General features: G+C 41.8%; 1 protein-coding gene across 1 annotated transcript in view; it reads left to right on the top strand.

The window, feature by feature from the left end:
• The window catches only part of Pla2r1 (phospholipase A2 receptor 1), a 126,618-nt gene that overhangs the window by 33,831 nt on the left and 72,576 nt on the right, over positions 1-20,211 (top strand). Inside the window, exons 5-8 of the mRNA XM_021194027.1 lie at positions 2,674-2,787; positions 3,331-3,471; positions 14,149-14,343; positions 16,274-16,431. Of these exons, the coding sequence (XP_021049686.1) occupies positions 2,674-2,787; positions 3,331-3,471; positions 14,149-14,343; positions 16,274-16,431 (608 nt within the window). The remainder of the gene's footprint in view (positions 1-2,673; positions 2,788-3,330; positions 3,472-14,148; positions 14,344-16,273; positions 16,432-20,211) is intronic.

Raw genomic sequence — 20,211 nt, 5'->3', positions numbered from 1 at the left:
TACTAGGCATGTGCAGCTTCTGATGTGGGTTCTGGGAAGGCGACCTCAGGCCCTCGTGCTTGCAGAATGAGCACTCTTACTCACTGAAACATCTTTTCCGGCCTACATCTCATTTTAATTATTACCGGGTAGTGTAACTTGTAGTAACATATCAATCTCTCAATCTGCCTTTGGAGTAGGCAGATAAAATTACTTTGATACTTGTTTATTGCTGTTGCCAACCATTCCCACACATACACGTGCTGCATCCCAGTTACTTTATCTGTATTCTTAGAAGGAGGTTCACTGGATGGTGAGAGAGGCGCACTTACGGCTTTACAAAGGCAGAGACATCGTCCAGAAGGACTGAGATAAATGGATGCACAGTGCCTGCTCAGCCTTCCTCCCCAGCTCTGCACAAGTGGGGAATTATCGTCAAAACTAATTTGAATGAATCTTCTTGGAATAAAATGACAATTTCCCAAATCATTACTAATGTGTAATGAGTCTTGTGCAAAAGCTTGCACACCATTTATGAATTACAGTTGTTATCTATCTTAACTGCCATAGTTTCTCATGGGAGAATTTGTACCTATTCATCAAGCTTGAATAGCAATTTAAAAAAAAATAAGATATGTCAATGGCTTTTATTTAAACATTTCAGTTCTATAATTAGGCTTTCGGGATTGTTTGGGAAAATAGAAGTCTATTCATAAAGACAGAAATCGTCCTAACCAAAGTATTTTTAGTATTATTTTAGTAGTGAAAGGAGTCTAACGTCTCTAGCTAGTCACCAAATTGTGAGATAAAGAATTATCTAGGCTGCCACAAATGACAAGAAACATCCAAAGGAATTTAGTCCTGAGTTTGTATTCACGTGTTAAGGGTAAACTTAGCTATAAAGGTAAACAGACTAGGGGAGAGGGGTTGGGTTTATAGTTTTGTTGGGTGATTTTTTTTTTGTTCGTTTTTGTTTCTGTGTGTGTAATTTTAAGCACTAATTACAAATTTTATGATCCTTTTATGTGTATCAGTAAGCACAATTGCATGGTTTTGAGTACATGGAATAATTCTAAGAATAATTAATATGTGAATTATGTTATTTACAATATCACTTCTCCATGTCCTGTCAGTGAATCTTCCAATCTACTCCGACCTCATGGGAAGGTTAACTGGTTTAAGCAGAGACTGGATATAATGCCACAAAAACTTGGTTATGGAGCTCATATATAATATGTTCTATTTAGTGTTTGGGCACCTTTTAACTCTTTTTTTAAGTGTCCAGTCTCCTCAAACTTCCACTATGTATAGAAATGTCCAATTGTTGAGGACTTAATTGCTGACTTTAACTTTAACTTGAGCAGCAGACTTAACATGAGACTACACTGAGTCCTTTCCCTGATAACCACACAACCTATGATCCAAACTGAGGAGCCTGGGAGAGTAAAGGGGCTGCAATTAATTACTGTTCTGAAATGATAGGAAGGAAACAAGTCCAGACACTCTGGATCTAACCTGCCTGCAACTTCAGGCTCAGTCCCTGTGTTTAGAAAGAAGACAGAGAAAGAAAGAAAGAAAGAAAGAAAGAAAGAAAGAAAGAAAGAAAGAAAGAAAGAAAGAAAGAAAGAAAGAAAGAAAGAGGGAGGGAGGNGAGGGAGGGAGGGAGGGAGGGAGGGAGGGAGGGAGGAAGGAAGGAAGGAAGGAAGGAAGGAAGGAAGGAAGGAAGGAAGGAAGGACACACAAATAGAAACAAAGACAGACACACATAGAAACACAAAGAGAAAGGCAGAGAGATACATGGAGAGACAGAGTGATAAAGAGAGAGGCAAGGAGAGAGAAAGAGAAGAGAAGACGAGGAAGAGAGTGGGTGAATTATTTGAAGCACATGAATCGGAAGAAAACGGTGCTTGCCTTTACAGAAGACATGTCAAAACAGCAATATCTGAGAGGCCACAGAATTAGCCATTTTCACTGAAAATTTTATTGTACAAGTAGTACATTCATACTAGGAAGAAAAAAAAGGTTTTTTTTTCCCAATTTAGGCACACTAAAAGAAAAACCATAATTATGGAATTTCTTTGGGCACATTGTTCTGTGTAAGCATGTTAGGCCTGTTTATTTACAGTATCCGTTGAAGAATCAGGGTTGGATTAACTGGGGAGATGCTGCTGTGCTGTGCTGTGCCATGTTTAGAAGCAGGGACCACAGAACCACAAAAATCCTCTTCTCAAGTGTGTGGGCCCCCAGGCTGGGTCCCCCCTGCTGAGGCCTCAGAACCCTGGGCTCCTGCTCTCTGATGCTTTCCTTCAGCAGCTCTGCTTGGCCTTCAGTTCACCCCAGTGTGAGCGCTTGTGGTCACTCTGTGAGCGTGGCAATGATCATCTCCGCCTCCAACATCTAAAACTGGAAGTATGTGAGCTGGAAGAATTGGGAGAGCCTCCCATTCCGAACAGAACACCTCCGCATAGACCAGAGCGTGGTATTGCTTATTGCTATCAGTAGTTCTCCAGAACCCTGCTTTGTCTCACCGAAGCCCCAGCAAAGGGGTCATGACATCTGTTTCTATCATAGTCTGGCATTACCTATGGCTTTATGACACGACAAAATAGTTCAAGAAAGCAGTGAAGCATTGACTTTGACTTTCTTGTGTTGTCTATTCGCTTTTCTGTTGAAATGCCGTGACTTTCTTTTCAGAGCGCTTGAGCAAGGTAGTCAAAGAAGTGTGGATTGGTTTGAATCAGCTGGATGAGAAGGCTGGCTGGCAGTGGTCTGATGGAACACCACTCAGCTACCTGAACTGGAGCCAAGGTACCCGCAGCACCTTATGTACCTTCCACATGCTGGGGTGGGTATGCTGCAGACTTAAGACACCGCAGTCCCACAAAAACATTTTATTCTGAGAGTGGTTAATGTTTACCTTCTTGGGTCAGGTTCTCCTATGTTACCCAAGCAAGCCTAGACTCTCAGTCCTTCTGCCTTGACCTCTCAAGTGCCGGGATTGCAGGTGTATGCCCCCACACCTAGGGGTTTATAAATATTGTTTTATTCTTCCTGATGTATACAAGGCAAGCTTTGCAGAAGGCAGAAGCCAGAAAGATAATCTATTCAGCTAACATCACAGGTCTATGGGGGGTAGGGGGTCAAAGATAGACTGCCATTTTCAAAATAGCAACAAATTGCAAAATGTTTCCTCTGCTTTGATACAACCAAAGTAGTTCTCTAGTCAGGTCTAGACTTGAACTTCAAAATCACAGACCATTATAGTGAGTGTCCTGTAGGGGGCGCTATGGAGGCAAAGAGAAGGGCTACCTTCTGTGCTGCAGCTGCATTTCTGTGTATATTGATTTTCAGAGATAACTCCTGGGCCATTTGTTGAGCATCATTGTGGAACCTTGAATGTTGCCTCAGCTGTCTGGAGGAGCAGGGACTGCGAGTCCACCTTGCCTTATATATGCAAACGGGATCTAAACCACACTTCGCAGGGAATCCTGGGTAAGTGCTCCTTCAGTCGTCCTTTGGATGTTGACATGTCCCCTCCACCCCTTCAAATTTCTCTGTTTTTGTAAATGATTCATAATTAGGACTTGGAAAATTCACATTTGTGGCTATAAGAATAAAAATGTAAAAGTGACCCCGGCCATCCTGAAGTACCATGACTACCAGGAATGCTCAAAACCAGAGCAAAGGTCATGAGCCAAGTCAACATTCCTGTCCTTTCTCTTAAAGATTTTCACCCTTCATCATTCCACATCAGGAAACCGACGTGTGCTTTCTTTTATAGTTTTGAGTTTTGTATGTGGGACTCCTCAAACTTAAAGGGAAAAGAGAATAACTTAGCAGTTCCTTTACTATGCTGATTTTCTTTGATTTTCTTTTCGTTCGCTTTTTAACATATAATACTTGTGCATAATTATCGAGTGCAATGTGCTTTGCTCCATGTGTGTTGTGCAATGACCAGCATAGCCATTGCTTCCAACATTATCATTTCTTTGTGGAGAAACCATTCCAATGCCTCTCTTAAGGCTATTTCAACATATTACCATGCACCGTTTAGATCCGGGTCACCTGGTATGCCACAGAGCTCCAGATCTCTACTGAAGTAGTTTCATCTTTCTGCCACATTTCAAATTTCCCATTAGTAATATGCTATCCCCGCTAAAATAATGAACAGAATTTGGGTTATAATTAAAACAAATAGTTCCTAGTTATAATCTACTCCAAGCCTATCGTTTTCACTCGTTTTTATTCATCTATGAGTATGAGTGAGTACTGGCATATGTGTTGACAGTGATCAGTTTGTTTTTGTACAAGATGTATACCCTTGGCGTATGTGCACGTGTGTATGGGTACGCATACCCGTGTGAACATGCTGAGGCCAGAGGACATCAGGTGTCCTGCTCTCTCACTCTCTGACTCTTTCCCCTGAGGCTGTGCCTCTTACTGAACCTGGAGATGGACTAGCAGCCAGCAAGCCTCAACAATCCTCTCTCTGCAGTCCCCTCCTACACTGGGATTATAAGACTCATGCCTGACTTTTTACACGGGCTCTGGGGATTTGAACTCACATACTCTGGCTTGCACAGCATCACTCTTACCCACTGACCATCTTCCCAGCCCTAATTATTTCCATTTTTAATGTGTCGTGCCTCATTTGGTTTCTGTGGGAACTTTTAATCTTAACTTAAAAGTCAAAATAACAACACAGCCAAATTTTAAAGAATTATTACAAGGATAATTAGAAACAGCTCTAGATTTTAAAATACACTGAATGATAACTTGTAAACATTGCCTCTGCTACTTGGGTTCTGTTTTTTTCCCTCCAATGGCAGTTGACGCCAGCAGTGTTGGAGAAATGGGCATAGTGTGAGAGAGGGGAAAGGCGTCCACTCATAACTTTATGTAGCGATTTTTCCATTATTTCAAGCTAGAACTGCTTTTGACTGTTATGGTCGTTTACTTTCTGATTTGTTTCTTCATTCTCTTTTTTCCAAAGATTTATTTATTTATTTTATGTATATGGCTACACTGTAGCTGTACAGATGGTTGTGAGTCTTCATGTGGTTGTTGGGAATTGAATTTTTAGGACCTCTGCTCATTCTGGTCAACCCTGCTTGCTTCAGTCATTCCCATGCTCTCCCAAATATTTATTTATTATTATACATAAGATTCACCCGAAGAGGGCATCCGATTTTATTGTAGGTGGTTGTGAGCCACCATGTGGTTTCTGGGATTTGAACTCAGAACTTTCGGAAGAGTAGTCAGTGCTCTTACCCGCTGAGCCCTCACCGGGCCCTGTTTCTTCATTCTTTATTTCTCCATTTCTTCTTTCATCCTTCATTTATTTTTTGTTCTCTCTCTCTCTCTCTCTCTCTCTCTCTCTCTCTCTCTCTCTCTCTCTTGCTGGTGTCATCAGTGGATCTAGTTAATGAATTGGTCTGATAATTTACTCTAGTGAGATCACACTACGTTTCTGAGCTGCCAGGAATCTTTTTTTGCTAAATGATACATTAAAAAATAACAATAAAATTTTAATGTGCTCGTGCAGTACAGAATTGATGAATATATAAAGTACACGTTGTTCATTTCAATCAGGTTGAGTATACCTATGACCTCAAATGTTAATCGTTAGTGAAAACCTGCGTGCTTGTTCCCAGTTTCCGAATGCTCAGTTCATCACTGTTCCCTCTAGCTCACAGCTGTGGATAGCCTCTCCCACCCCGTCCAGCCTCTCACTTCTGTCACTCTACTTCACCACAAGTGAAAATGATGACATCAAAATCGGTGAGAACGTCATTACATTCCATATGTGAAGGAGAGCATGTGGCCTATGTCTCTCTGTGCCTGGCTTCATTTACCTAACATAACGATCTAGGGCCAACCATGCCGTCCAAATGACAGGATTTCACTCCTATGACTGAATCACATCTTTTTATTCACTCGTTTGCTAAGTGATACTTCCCGTTTCTGTTCTTGATTATTGTAGTAAATAATGCCATGTCACCGATCTAGAGGAGATAGGACTGGGAGAATGGAGCTGAGAAATGGGTGGACTAAAGCAAAAGCCAATTTACTCAAAGCATCAGACCGTTTATACTCCGAGGGTGAAGAAAGGTCACCCCAGTAAAGTTCTCACTAGTTAAGCTGTATACAGTCACAGAGACAAACAAGCCACACATGGCCAAAAGAAAAAAAACCAAAAAACCAAAAAACCATGTTTTTCCATGGATGCATAGAAAGGATAGTTTAACTTTTTAATTGAATAACATCAACAAGCAATACCGAGGCATCTGAAGGAAAGTCACTCCCCTCTGCCACACCTGGGAGGGGTACGAAAACCATTCCAAGAACAATTCCATGTTTTGAAGAAATTGATGTCACAAGACTTTGTCTTGTTTTCTTGGAGTTTTCTCACAAGCACTCAAAATTCTCCTCACAATTCTCAGGCCAAGTTCCGACAATGCTACAATGATCATAGAAGTACAGCTGTTCTTTTGAATTACTAATTTCAATTCATATAATTATATATATATATATATATATATATATATATATATATATATGTGTGTGTGTGTGTGTTTGTGTGTGTGTGTGTGTGCATAGAAAGAGAGACTCTTTTTAGTTTGACAATACTCATTTGTCTGATATTACTTTTAATTGCTATGCTTCAGAATCTTCCTGTTCAAGAGATGCTCACCCATTTCAATATCCTGAAGTACTTGCCCTTTTTCTTCAAACAGTTCCATAATTTAAGGTCTTTATGTAAGTTATGAACTCACTTTTATTGGATATTTTGCAAATGCTGAACACGGTCTATTTCTACTTTTCCACGTGTGGATACCCCATTTCTCCAGCACTTTTCATTGAAGAGACTTCTCTTTCTCTGGTCTCTTATAACTTTCGTTGAAGATCGTGGACTCACTTCTTAGTACTTTATCCTGTTCTACTTGTCAATGAGGCTGTGTTTATGCCAATCCCATACTCCTTTGAATACTAGAGTTTTGTAGTATCTTCCAGAGTTAAATTTTGTTCTCTTCGCCTAGCATGGTTATCTTAGTTAGGGTTTCATTGCTGCAAAGGGACACCATGACCAAGGTAACTCTTATAAAGGAAAACATTTAATCGGGACTGTCTTACAGTTTCAGATAGGTCCATTGTCGTCATGGTGGGAACCGTGGCAGCATCCAGGAAGACGTGGTGCTCTAAGAGCAAAGAGTTCTATATCTTGATCTGAAGGCAGCCAGCAGGGTCTCTCTTCCACACTGGGTGGAGCTTGAGTACTAGGAGACCTCAAAGCCCACTTACACAGTGACATACTTCTTCCAACAAGGCCACACCTCCTTATAGTGCCACTTCCCATGGGCCAAGGATATTCAAGCACCACATTCCACTCCCCGGCCCCCATTGGCTTGTTCAAACACAGTTAGTCCAACTTCAAAAGTCCCCATAGGCTGTTACAGTCTCAACAATGTTTAAAAGTCCAAACTTCCAAGTCCCTTCCAAGATTCATGCAACCTCTTAACTCTAACCCCCTATAAAATCAAAATCAAAAACCGGTTCACATACTTCCAACATCACAGGATCTACAATACCATTCCAAATGTCACAGTGAGGAAATACTGGGCTAGAGCAAGACAGAAAACCAGCTGGGCAAACTTGAAACTGCATCTCCATGTTGACATCAACATGCTCTTCAGATCTCCAGCTCTTTTCATCTTTGTTGGCGGCAACAAGCTTTTTCCTCTTGGGCTGGTTCCACTCCCTGTTATCAGCTTTCTTTGGCAGGTATCCCACTGCTCAGAACTTACGTCTCCAGTTCTGTCCTCTGTAGCACCCTAGGCTCTGATTAACTCTACTCCACTGCTGCTGCTATTCTTGGTGGTTATCCCATGGTACTGTCATCTCCAATACATTGGGGTCTTCCATTGCAACTAAGCTCCGTTCAACAGTCTCTTATAGGCTCTCTTCATGGTGCCAAGCCTCAATTTCTTTGGATGACCCCTTGAGTACTAGGCTGTCAGCTACAACAGGCTGCACCTTCACCAATAGCTTTCTTGGTCTCTCATAGTGCCAAACCTCAGTTACTCTCCATAACCCCAGCATGCCTTCAAAACTGTACCATCTGGGTGATTCTTACACATTGCTAAGTCCAGATGCCATCACAATGTCTGTATCTAGAACACAGCTTCTTTGTGCCCTCAGAAAACACCAGAAGATTTCACCCCAGTGATGATTAAAACTGTATCGCCATCTCTGATGACAAAGTGCTCTTCAGATCTCCCAATCTTTTCATCTTTGTTGACGGTTACAAACTTCTTCTTGAACTGGTTCCACTCAGTTAGAAGCTTTCCTTGGCAGGTATCCTGCAGCTGGTCTTTTCTTAACCACCACTAGCTCCAGCTCACCAGCATCAATTGTTGCAGTAACCCCTCCTACTCTTGACTCTAAAGCCAGAGCCACACAGCCAAAGTTGCCAAGTTCTGCTGCTCACCATACTGAAACATGGCTCCTTTGTTCTACTACATCTTTACCAACTTTTTGTTTTCAGCAGTTTCCTTCACTGCTAAGCTTGGCTGTCCTGGAACTTGCTCTATAGACTGACCTTGAACTCAAAGATCTTCATGTCTTTGTCTCCTGAATGCTGGGATTAAAAGTGTGTACCACCATGTATGGACCTAAGCCTTTCTTTACCTCTCACAAGATCTTTACAAGTTCTGGATTGTAGTTCATTCCAAATACAGTCAAGTTGACGACTGAGAATAACCATCACAATCCATCCCTTGTCAATTTGATGCACAATCATATCTCCTTATGTCCAAATGAAAACAATAACCAAGTAATAATAACACCTAGCATAATATAAGTATCCCTTGTTCAATTGCAAACAATAAGCTTAGCTGGGTAGGATCTCGTACCGAGGTCTCCACTCTCTTAATTCCATTCAATATCCTTGAACTCAGAGTTTAGCTCCATTCCACTTCCTCATGCCCCTTTACTCTTTGAACCATACATTCTGTATTTTTCCTTTCTAAGCTTGTTATCCTTGATCAGCTTGTTACCTTTAATCAAAAACACTCCTCACAAGAGTGAACCACAGTACAGAATCCATGCTAGGCTTTTTTCGGATTTCCTTTGTCAGTACAATTCATCTAAATCTCTTTATTTTAGCTGCAGCAGACTCATTCTTCACCATATATCACAAACATGATCTCTGGGTAACATACTAAAATTCTTCTTCTGTGAAACCTCTTGAGTCAAGCCCCCAACGTTCAAATCACCCTCAGCACCACTGTCTTCCATTTTCCTATTAGAATGGCCCATTAAGTCCTGCTTAAAACATTCCACTGCTTTCCAAAGTCCCAGAATCCACATTCTTCCAACAAAAGCATGGTCAGGCCTATCACAGCAATACCAGTCCTTGGTACCAACTTCTGTCTTAGTTAGGGTTTCATTGCTACAAAAGGACAACATGACCAAGGCAACTCTTATAAGGGAAAACATTTCACTGGGGCTGGCTTAGAGTTTCAGAGGTCCAGTCCATTATCATCATGGTGGGAAGCATTCAAGGAGACACAGTGCTGGAGGAGCAAAGAGTTCTACGTCTTGATCTGAAGGCTGCCAGGAGGAGATATCTTCTGAAGGCAGCCAGCAGAAGGGTCTCTCTTCTGTACTGGGCGGAGCATGAGCACTGGGAGACCCCACAGCCTGCCTACACAGTGAGACATGGCCTCCAACAAGGCCACATCTGTTCCAATAAGGCCATACCTCCTAATAGTGCCACTTTCCATGGGCCAAGCATTCAAACCACCACAGCAGTTTTTACTGTTTAAGTGATTTATGATTCCAGATAAAATTAAGGCTTGCCTTTTTTAGTTCTGTGAAAACCATCATTAGTATTTTGTTAAGAGTTGCACTGATATTTCAAATCACTTTGGCTACTGTGAACTCTTTGACAATAATGATTCTTTCAATCCATGCACAATGAATAGCCTTTCAATTTCTATAATCTCCTTAATTTTTTCACTGTTTTATAAACTTCATCACAGAGATTTTTCAACTCATCGGTTAAATTTATTCCCAGTATTAAACAGGTTTTATTTCTTTATTAAATAATTCACTGTTAGCAAATAGCAACAGTCCTGACTGTTGTTGTTGGTGGTGGGGGTTTGTTTGTTTGTTTGTTTGTTTGTTTCATAACAGGGTTTGTCTGTGTAACGGCCCTGGCTGTCCTGGACCTTACTTTGTCCTCACTTTGTAAACCAGTCTGGCTTTGAACTCACAGAGACCAGAGTGCTGGGATTAAAGGTGTGAGCCACTGCGCCAGACCAAACAGTCCTTACTTTTGATGTGTTATATAGAATTCAGTTATATTTTTAATAGTTTTCTGTGGGGTTGGTCGTGTCTCTGCATATATAATAAGATGATGGCCTCTACATACAATGACAATTTTGAACCCTCTTTTCTGATTTGAATTGATTTGAATTTTTTGATTTGAATTTCTTCTTTTGCTTGATTGCTTTAGTGAGCACTTCGGGAACTACTAGACAGAAGCAGTGAAAGTGGGCACTCTTGTAACGGAGCTCAAGGAGAAAGCTTTTAGCTTTTCTCTGTGCAGTTTATACTACGAAGCATTTGTTAAAGCAATAAAGGGTTTCTGGGTTCAACCCTAAGTACCACATACACCAGAATGTAGATGCAGGAGGATCAGAGCTTCAGGTCATCCTTGGCAGGAGCTCCAGGCCAGCCTGGACTCCCCGAGGCCCTATATTTAACACCAACAACAACAATAACATTTCATAATACTCCTAAATAGGGTAGAGGGGGGAACGAGAGAAGGGGTATAAAAATATTGCCCCAAATAGAAAAACTTTCAAGAACAAGATTTGATGAATCTATGAAAGGAAATTAAATATGAAAGCATAAAAGTACAGGGGACGTTCAGAAGGGACAATGCTAAACCCACAGAGGGAATAAGAGGAGCAACAGGGCCATTTCCTTCTGGCTCCCCAGAAACTGGCCACTGCCAGCTACAAACATGGAGGAGTTGATGGCTGAACCTGAAAACTCTTGCCGTCCTGTTGGTTTTGTTGATGCTAAAGCTGGGTTGGACAAGTGTCAATGTCCGCCCAGTTGTCTTCATAATGGGAGTTTTCCTTCTCTGCTGGCCGTGCTTACCTTTGCATTCTACGACTTAGATAAATGTTCTCACCCTCCCCAGACTCCTGGCCATATCCCCTGGGGTGGCTAAACTTTTACCTGATGGTTGTCCCCCAAATACAATGGAGTGTGCGGGAAGATAACATAGCATTAGGATGAGTACGGGCAGAAAACCCATCCTCGCATATTACTTTTTGAGTAATGTCTTAGTTCCTTTTCTACCCTGTGACAAAATACCATGACCAAGGCAACTTATAAAATAAAGCATTTAATTAGACTTGCAGTCATTGGGTTAGAACCTATGATAGCAATGCAATGATATGGTGGCAGGAACAGCTGAGAGTCCTTGACCTATATAAATAGGAAGCAGAGAGGGCACGCTGAGAATAATAAGAGGCTTTGAAACTTCAGAGCCCACCCTCAATGAAACACGTCCTCCAACAAAGCCACACCTCCTCATTCTTCCCAAACATTTCCACCAACTGGGGTCCAAGCATAAATTCTATGGGGGCCATTCTTATTCAAACCACCACAGTGTTCGTGAGCCTGCTGCAGGAATGGTGTGGTGGTTATCACATACACGTTCTGGACTTCAGAATTCTCAGTCTCTACCCCGGTGACTCACAGATGGTGGCTTCAGAGCTCAGAGCTGTCAAACTGCAGTTTTTACAGAGGTAGCCTTTAGTCTACCATCTTACCCCAAAGTGCCAATGTCTTCCTTTCCATCTCTGGTTTTACCTAAACTTTTTCTTTCTTAGTCCGGCTAAGGGTTTGTCTATTGTATTCGGAGAATTCCAGTAGCTAATTTCAGTGACCTTTTGTAATTTGTCACCTCCATATCATTCATTCCTACTCTGGTCTTTATGATTCTTTCCCTCTACCAATTTGGAGTTCGGTTTGTTCTTGTTTTGCTCACCAACTCCTTGAGGTGCAGCAAGGGAATGGGCGTGGCACTGAGTGTCTACCTTTCATAGGTAGGCAGAGGACCCCTATACGCCTCCCCACTAAGGCCAAGTTTGCTTGAGTCTATATAACTTGGTATTTTGAATCTCTACATACACCTGTTTCAAAAGAATTTTTAAATTTTCTTCTTATTTTTTGATTTATTGCCTGCTCAAAAATAAGTCATTTAATTTCCATGAGTAAGTATAGCTTCCTCTTTTTCATTTTTGAATTCTAGTTTTATTGCATTGTGTTGAAAAAAAAAAAGTAGTTGATGTGATTTCAGTTTTTGTCGATTTGTCAAGGCTTGTCTTGTGACCAGGAACATTATCTGTCATGGAGAATAATTTATGCTGATGAGGGAAATTGTGAATTAGGCAGCTGTTTGAATGTTCTGTAGATGTCTCTAGGGGAATTTGGTCACGGGTGCAATTTGACTTTGCAGTTGTGTGGTTGACTTATAGTGTGGACAGTCTGTATATCACTAAATATGAGGTGCAAATTGGAGTCTCCCTTAAGTCTGCTAATATATGCCTTGTGTATTTTTTTTAAGTCTAATGCACTTCTTTCAAGCAGCTGTTTTAATTTCCATGGAAGTTCTCCCAGACTGATTACTAGCTAGTCCACTTCTAAAACTTTCTTTTGACTACCAGACACAGGCATGGCTTCCTGAAAACTTCCAATACTTAATGTCATACAGCAGTGTCTAGCCACTAAAGGACTGTTTATCTTGCTTTTCCTAATCTAGTTTTGTTTGTGCCAATCCTTCTAGAAATGCTATTCTGGATGCCTGTTTTCTCTGAACCATTTGTCACCAGATAATGCCCAAGTTCAATTGGCTAAGAGCTGGATGTTGGTACACTGTCACTCTTATTAGGCAGTAATCCAAGTCAGCTTTTACCCAGTGTAGTTAGTATGTTGTTCAAAAGGAACTAAGAAAATATCTAGAGAGAGAAGTCTGCCCCCATGAGCCTTTCCCTGGAGCCAGGTACACCCAGATGCATCACTCACTGTCAGACACTGAAGGGTTCTGCCCGGTTCTACAGTCATCAAGAATCAACCTAAGTCATAGCTATGGCCACCAGGCTGTGCTGCAATAGGAAGCTCTATGCTAGCTTTCCCTCTGCTCTCTAGCAGATGGCGTCCTGACCTCTGCCTTGCCTCCTGAAGGCCAATTTTGCTACAGCCAGCTTCCTGGCCAAATGCAAGACTCAGCCCACAGTTAATAGCTTTATGGTGGGAGTTGCAGGGCTCTGCTTAGCATTGGGTTTCACCAGGGGAGCTGGGTCTCAAATGTAAGCCTACACTTAATTTGGTCTTCCTCCCCTAAGAGGGGTCTCTGTGCTGTGGGGCTTGGAGGTGGGGAAGGGATCAAAGGCCTTCCTTCCTGCTGTCCTCCCTGCCTTCCCATTGGCTCATACTAAAAGGGGCCACTGTAGCAGCCTAGCTGCTATTCTTAGCTCTTCTGAAGAAAGTCCGGTGAAAATCAAGGGAGAAGTTTTGTACACCCCTCCAGCATGACATCGCAGATACCACAGTGACCCCAGGAGAATGATAAAATGAAACTTCACCATCTGTGTTCTAAAGGAAGTGAACAGAATTTTAGGCTCTTTTAGCTCCTGGATAAGGATACCTACCCTGTATAAAATCCTTGGAATATCATTTAAATTATGTTTCATAACAGCCTTTTTATAATATGAGATCATTTTTTAAACGGCAGACCAGTTACAGTCTCCCTCCCCCATCTCCCTCCTCTCTCCCCCCTCTCTCCCTTCCCCTCCTCTCCTCTCCCTCCCCCCTTTCATGCTCTCTGCTTGTATATATGTATATGCTTATATGCATGTATTTATATATGTATGTGTACTCTGTGTGCCCAGTGCTTATGTAACCCAAAAAGGGGTTCCAGATCCCCTGGAACTAGAGTGACAGGTGGTTGTAAGCCACTATGTGGGTGCTAGGAATCGATTTTGTGTTTTACTTGCTAAAAGTAATCATACTCATGACTGTATGAAGGATATTGAGTAACACTGGAAGTGATTGTGCAAATGCTGTCCTTTGTGTTGATGTATACAGAAAAGGACTCCTGGGAGTACCATGCCACTCACTGTGATCCTGACTGGACTCCCTTCAACCGTAAATGCTACAAACTTAACAAGGACAAAAAGAGCTGGCTTGGGGCTCTGCACTCTTGCCAATCTAACGACAGCGGGTTGATGGACATAGCCTCACTGGCAGAGGTGGAGTTTCTTGTAAACCTCCTTAGGGATGGTGAGTACCAAAGACCTTTGCCTCAAGACCTATGAAATAGTATAAGTAACTACTTTTTAATTAGAGTTGAAAAGAAGTTAAATTATTTTAAAGTGATAATTTATGGTATATATATGATGTATATACTAATATATATGGAATATATATTTATACATATAGTCAAAGTTTCTAAAAAATACACAGAAACACAATTTACTGGATTTTTGTAAGTTATATATCCAGAAGCTATGTAACATATTTACATTTGTCAAATAGATAAGATATGTTTGTTTGTTTGTTTGTTTTTGGGTTTTTTTGTTTTTGTTTTTTGGGTTGTTTTGTTTTGGTTTGGTTTGGTTTTGGCCCAACCTATACAACCCAACCCATACACCTAAGGCTTAGGAAAAATTATGGAAGAAGGAACAGAAAGATTCCTTCTGAGAGCCAGAGAACCAGGATGTCGGCTGTGAGCTGCTGCTGCTTCTAGATACGATAGGGAAGTGGCGCCCATGGAATCTTAACAAGATCTGTGTAATGACAGTACCAGCTGATGCCAACATAGTCAGGGGAAATCTCACAGGGTCCTAGATGATGTGCTATTAATGGCTACAGAGAGATGAAGGATCAGTTTCCTTCAGGGATGAGAGGTTATTCAGTCCCAAATGGCCATCTCTAAACACATGTACATACAAGCAACACTAAATGGACTCAGTAGATTATATACATATACATATACATATACATATACATATACATACACATACACATACACATACACATATATATATACATATTGAATTAGAGAGTGGGCACAGTGGAACACAGAATGGATGGAAAGAGAAGGGGGTAGAAACAATGTAAACATAATACTCACATTAAATTCTCAAAATTAAAAAAAAATAAATAAATGAAAAAGAATCTCAAGGGGTAGAAGTCATAAAGCCATTCCTTAGAACTTCTGTGAATCCTAAACCCATAAATCTGTTTATGGCTGCTGGATAGCCATGTGCTATGCTCTCCTAAAGGTAATGTCTGAGGTAAATAATTTGACTTATTTGACTCGGTGGTTTTTGGGGCTGTGTGTCATACTTGAGGTTCCAGGCTCCTGAGCCTTCCCTCCTCCTCTCTTCAGAGCAAGCTGCCCTCCCAACCCTTACCCCCCCCCCGGCCCCATGTCATACATTAAACATGGTGTTTCCCCCCCCAAAAAAAAAATCCTTGAAATTATGCTTTCATTTTCCACTATTTAAAAAAAGAAAATCCCTCCGCTCCAGCTGGTGACCTTTGCAATGTTAGACTTTAGTTCCCCAAACACAAATACTTCTGGGTCATTTTCCCTAACCCTTTGCATTTGGAATTAAAAGACTCCTGCAGTGTCCCCTGCATCAGCAAGGACCCTTGAAGCCTCTCTGCTGCCTACTGCTTCTCGCTGCATCCATGGGGCGCTGTTTTCTGTTTGTGTCTCTGGCAACCCCGCCATTCTGTGGGGAGCTTCTGCTTGTTTTATTGAGAGGGGCTGAGGGGAAGGGAGAGAAGAAAACCGCACACGCACACGTTACACCATGTTAAAAGAGTCTGGGTGGGGTTAGTGGTGGGGGTGGTTTTGATGTTCCCCTTTCCAAAATCCAACTAGCCTCTTAACTTTCCTTTTCTCTATACAAAAGCAAAACTAGATAGCTCAGGTCACTTTTCTCACGGTGGAGGAGCCCACATTCTGGAGTCCCAGAACTATGACTTGCTCCGGCCAGAGCTTGCTTTTGGTTTAGCTCACATTCTGCCTTCCTTAGAAGACCTATATTGAGCAAACCTGGATATTAGGGGAGTACTCCGTAGTGAGTTTCAAACAAGATTTATCACATAAACAAGAAGAATCACATGTGAGCGAGTATACCTGGGTGAGCCATAAAAAATAAGCAAACAATATCTTATAATCTCTATGTATTTCTTACAGAAAATGCATCAGAAACGTGGATTGGTTTGAGTAGCAATAAAATCCCAGTTTCCTTTGCGTGGTCCAGTGGCTCCTCTGTCATCTTCACTAACTGGTACCCTCTGGAGCCTCGAATTCTTCCTAACAGAAGACAACTGTGCGTCTCAGCCGAGCAATCTGTAAGTCGATTCACTTGATCAGTGGTCAGTTTTGTGGCACTGATACTGAGGCCCACCTATACTAGGGACTTGGGTCATGGTTCAGACCAAGAGAGGCAGTTCCTACACTTCATGGGGCTTCCATGCCTGTTACCATGCACATGGTAACTCTGAGGAAAGAAAGACAAAGCTGGAATCAGAGCGGGAGCTGCAGACAGGAAAGGGGTGGGGAACCTCTCTGAACATATGGTGTTTAAGTTAGGACTTCAAAGAAGCAAAAAACCCTTACACAACAGAGGAAAATCATTCTAAGAAAAACACAAAGGTAGGCAAAGCCCTAGAGAGATCGTTGCTGCTTCCTCCCCTAAAACCACACAGGTACGCATTGGTCTGAAGGTTGGTGAAGATCTGTCATCTTCAATAGCCAAACATGAGGCCATTAGTAAGGAGGTGATAGGACATGGGACAAGGGGAGTAAAAAATACAGACTTAAATACCAAGGTATATGGGCCATCAGAGTGTTTCAAGGACCCAGTGGAAAAACCTGACTTGAAAATAACCCTGTTCGTAGCGTACAGAATGTATTGGACAGACAGAAGCAGAGAAACCATTTGGTGGCTATTCCATGGCTGACCAAGAGGTAGTTACTATGCCGAGAAGAGAAAAGATTCAAGGTGTCTCAAATAACAAGATTCATTGCTAACTAAATTGGATGTGGGGGGGGCCAGAGACAAATTTTGTTTGTTTGTTTTTTACTTGAATGAACACCACTTTGGTAGACAGTGGTGGGGTAGACCATCCTGCTGGAGAGATGGGGAGGAGGAAGGCTGGAAGGTTACACCGGAGAGTGATCGTTTTAAAGCTCCTTTAGCTAATAAACACCTCTTTGAAGACTGTGGATCAATGCCAAATCTCACTATCACGTGACCAGAATGGAGCTAGCGACCTTAGCATGATGCACACTCTTGTGTTTCCATCTCCCCTTTATCCAAGATGTCAGATTTGCAGAAGTAGCTTTAGTCCGAACCATCTGAATAGTTTATTAAACATTTTGAACAAAGAGCCTCTCTTTGCTCAAACAGCGGTGGGGAGCACTGACTGGGTTTTAGGAGACTCCAGGACTTGATGGGTGTCCTCATTCTTTCCAGCCACAGGATGTGGTGTCAAGCTCCCCCCAAGAAACAGCTCATGAAATGCTACTTAGGTAGCTTGACAAAATAATTGTAGCAACCATACAGGAAAATTTCAAAGCGCTTACTTTTCTGACACGTTTCACTTCTGTATCTTTTGAGACTTGCAGAAACATGTGCACTCGTAATTACACATGCTACCAGTGTGGGTCTGAGTGGCATTTGGGAAGGAAGCAGCAGCAACATCTTTAGATGTCTGTCGTGGATGCAGCTCTGCTGAAACCTAGTACATTCTCGGGAGTTGATGGTGTTTGCGTCAGGCCTTCTGAGATAATTAAGATGACCTCATTTCCTATTGTCTGGTGTGACTATTTCATTTACCGTATTTATAGAGGGAAAGCTAACATTTGGATAGGGATGGTTTTAATTAGTGTATATTCACTATACACATTAATGGTTTTATCATGACTTTTTGTTCAAGCATATCACGTGCTTTGACCATGTCAGACCTCGTTACCCTGTCATCTCCTTCTTCCTGACACTGGTCCTCTCTCTTTCCTCCAGCAGTCCCCATCTCGTGAGTGTGTGAGAGTGAGTGCATGTGAGCATGTGTTCGAATGTGTATAAGAGTGTGAGTGTGAATATATATATATATATATATATATATGCAAGTGTGAGTACATGTGAGTGTTGTGAGACTGTGAGTGAGTGTGAGTGTGTGTAAATGTGTGTGAGGGTGTGAGAATGTGAGGGTGTGTGAGTATTGTGAATGTATGTGAGAATGTAAGTATGTGAATGTGTGAATGTATGTGAGTATATGTGAATGTGTGTGTGAGTGTATATGTGAGTGAATGTGTGTGTGTGTGTAAAACCTAGGTTTCACATAAGAGAGAAACATGGGATAGTTGTCTTGATGCTCTTTATGTCTGGCTTATTTTAATTGTGCTCTCTAATTACTGAATAGGGATTAATTTTAAGAAAATGAGGACAAATGTTGATATTTGTGCTGCCTATTTTTTGTTTTGTTTCGGGTTGTTTTTGTTTTTTTTGTTGTTGTTGTTGTTTTTGTCAACTTGACACAAGCTGGAGTTGTCTGAGATGAGGGAACTTCAATGGAGAAAATGCCTCCGTAAGATCAGGCTGTTGGGCATTTTCTTAATTAGTGAGGGATAGAGAAGGATGCAGTCCATTGTGGGAGGTGCCCTCCCTGGGCTCGTGACCCTGGGTTCTATAAGAAAGCAGGCTGAGCAAGGCATGGGGAGCAAGCCAGCAAGCAGCACCTCCATGGCCTCTGCATCAGTTCCTGCCTCCAGGTTCCTGCCCTGTTGAATTCCTGTCCTTACTTCCTTGATGATGAACAGTGATGTGGAAGTGTAAGCCGAATAAACCTTTCCCTCCTCAAACTGCTCTTGGTCATGGTGTTTCATCACGGCACTAGTAACCCTAACTATGGCAGTATTGTGTCATACATAGGTCAGAACAATCATGTTCCTAGAGGTTTTGCAGCACCTCCTCTTTTTTGCAGTTTGTAAACTCCTTAAACAGTAAGTAGATGGAACATTGAAATTAACATTTACTTCCATCAAACAGTTCTCAGTATGAATATAATAATTATTATTACATGAATAATTACGATCGCTAACTTCACATAAATCTATCTCACACCTGAATTTGAAGGTGAGAGCTGTCCCTTCACACATCCTCCCAGCAGATACCAAGCACCTGTTGTGTGTCTGACACTGTCCTATAGCAGGAAATCATTTTCTGGCAGGTTCCATGGAGAGGCCTGGCACTTCTCTTACTGGTGACGATGTCAGCCCTGACATAGTATTTCTCTGAAGGCAGTCAAAGAGCTCCATATATCCCCTAAAATTCTGATCACCAAAGAACTGCCTAAAACCTGAACTGAGTCGTTTTCACCTAATAATCTGTTTTGTGTTAGGATTTCAAGGTCATCGGGAAAACAGTATTTTGGTCTGTTCACTACTTTATTATTATCCGTAAAGGATCTGAGAAAAGCTTTAGACTAGTGGTTCTCAACCTTCCTAATGCTGTGACCCTTTAATACAGTTCCTCACGTCGAGGTGACTCCCAGCCATAAAATTATTTTTGTTGCTACTTCATAACTGTCATTTGGCTACTGATATAAAATATAATGTAAACATATGATATGCAGGATATGCAGGATACCTTATACGTGACCCCACAAAGGGGTCGTGATTTAGGCAGATATAAGAGAAGACCTAAAGGGATCTGTATATGAAGAGGAAGCTGGGGCTGGGCAGATGCCTCCGTGAGTATAACGTCCTTTCTCAGCAAGCCTGAGACCTGAGTTCGAATCCCTAGCATACACATAAAGACATAGGCATGGTGTCAGGTCTGTAACCCCTGCAGAGGGGAGGAAGGAGGCAGGCCGATCCCTAGAGCTCACTGGCCAGCCGGCTCAGGTTCAATGAGAGACCATGGCTCAAAAAATAAGGAGAAAAGCAATTGAGAATGCCACGCAGTGCCAACTTCTGGTTTACATGCGTGCATACACACCCAAACTCCCAACGTATAAATATCTGCATACACATGGATATGTACATTCACCATATATACACCAATGAAAGAGAGAGAGAGAGAGAGAGAGAGAGAGAGAGAGAGAGAGAGAGAGAGAGAGAGAGAGAGA

This window comes from Mus pahari, chromosome 3 (assembly GCF_900095145.1).
Source record: "Mus pahari chromosome 3, PAHARI_EIJ_v1.1, whole genome shotgun sequence".
NCBI lineage: Eukaryota > Metazoa > Chordata > Mammalia > Rodentia > Muridae > Mus > Mus pahari.
This window is presented reverse-complemented; position numbering and strand designations above follow the sequence as displayed.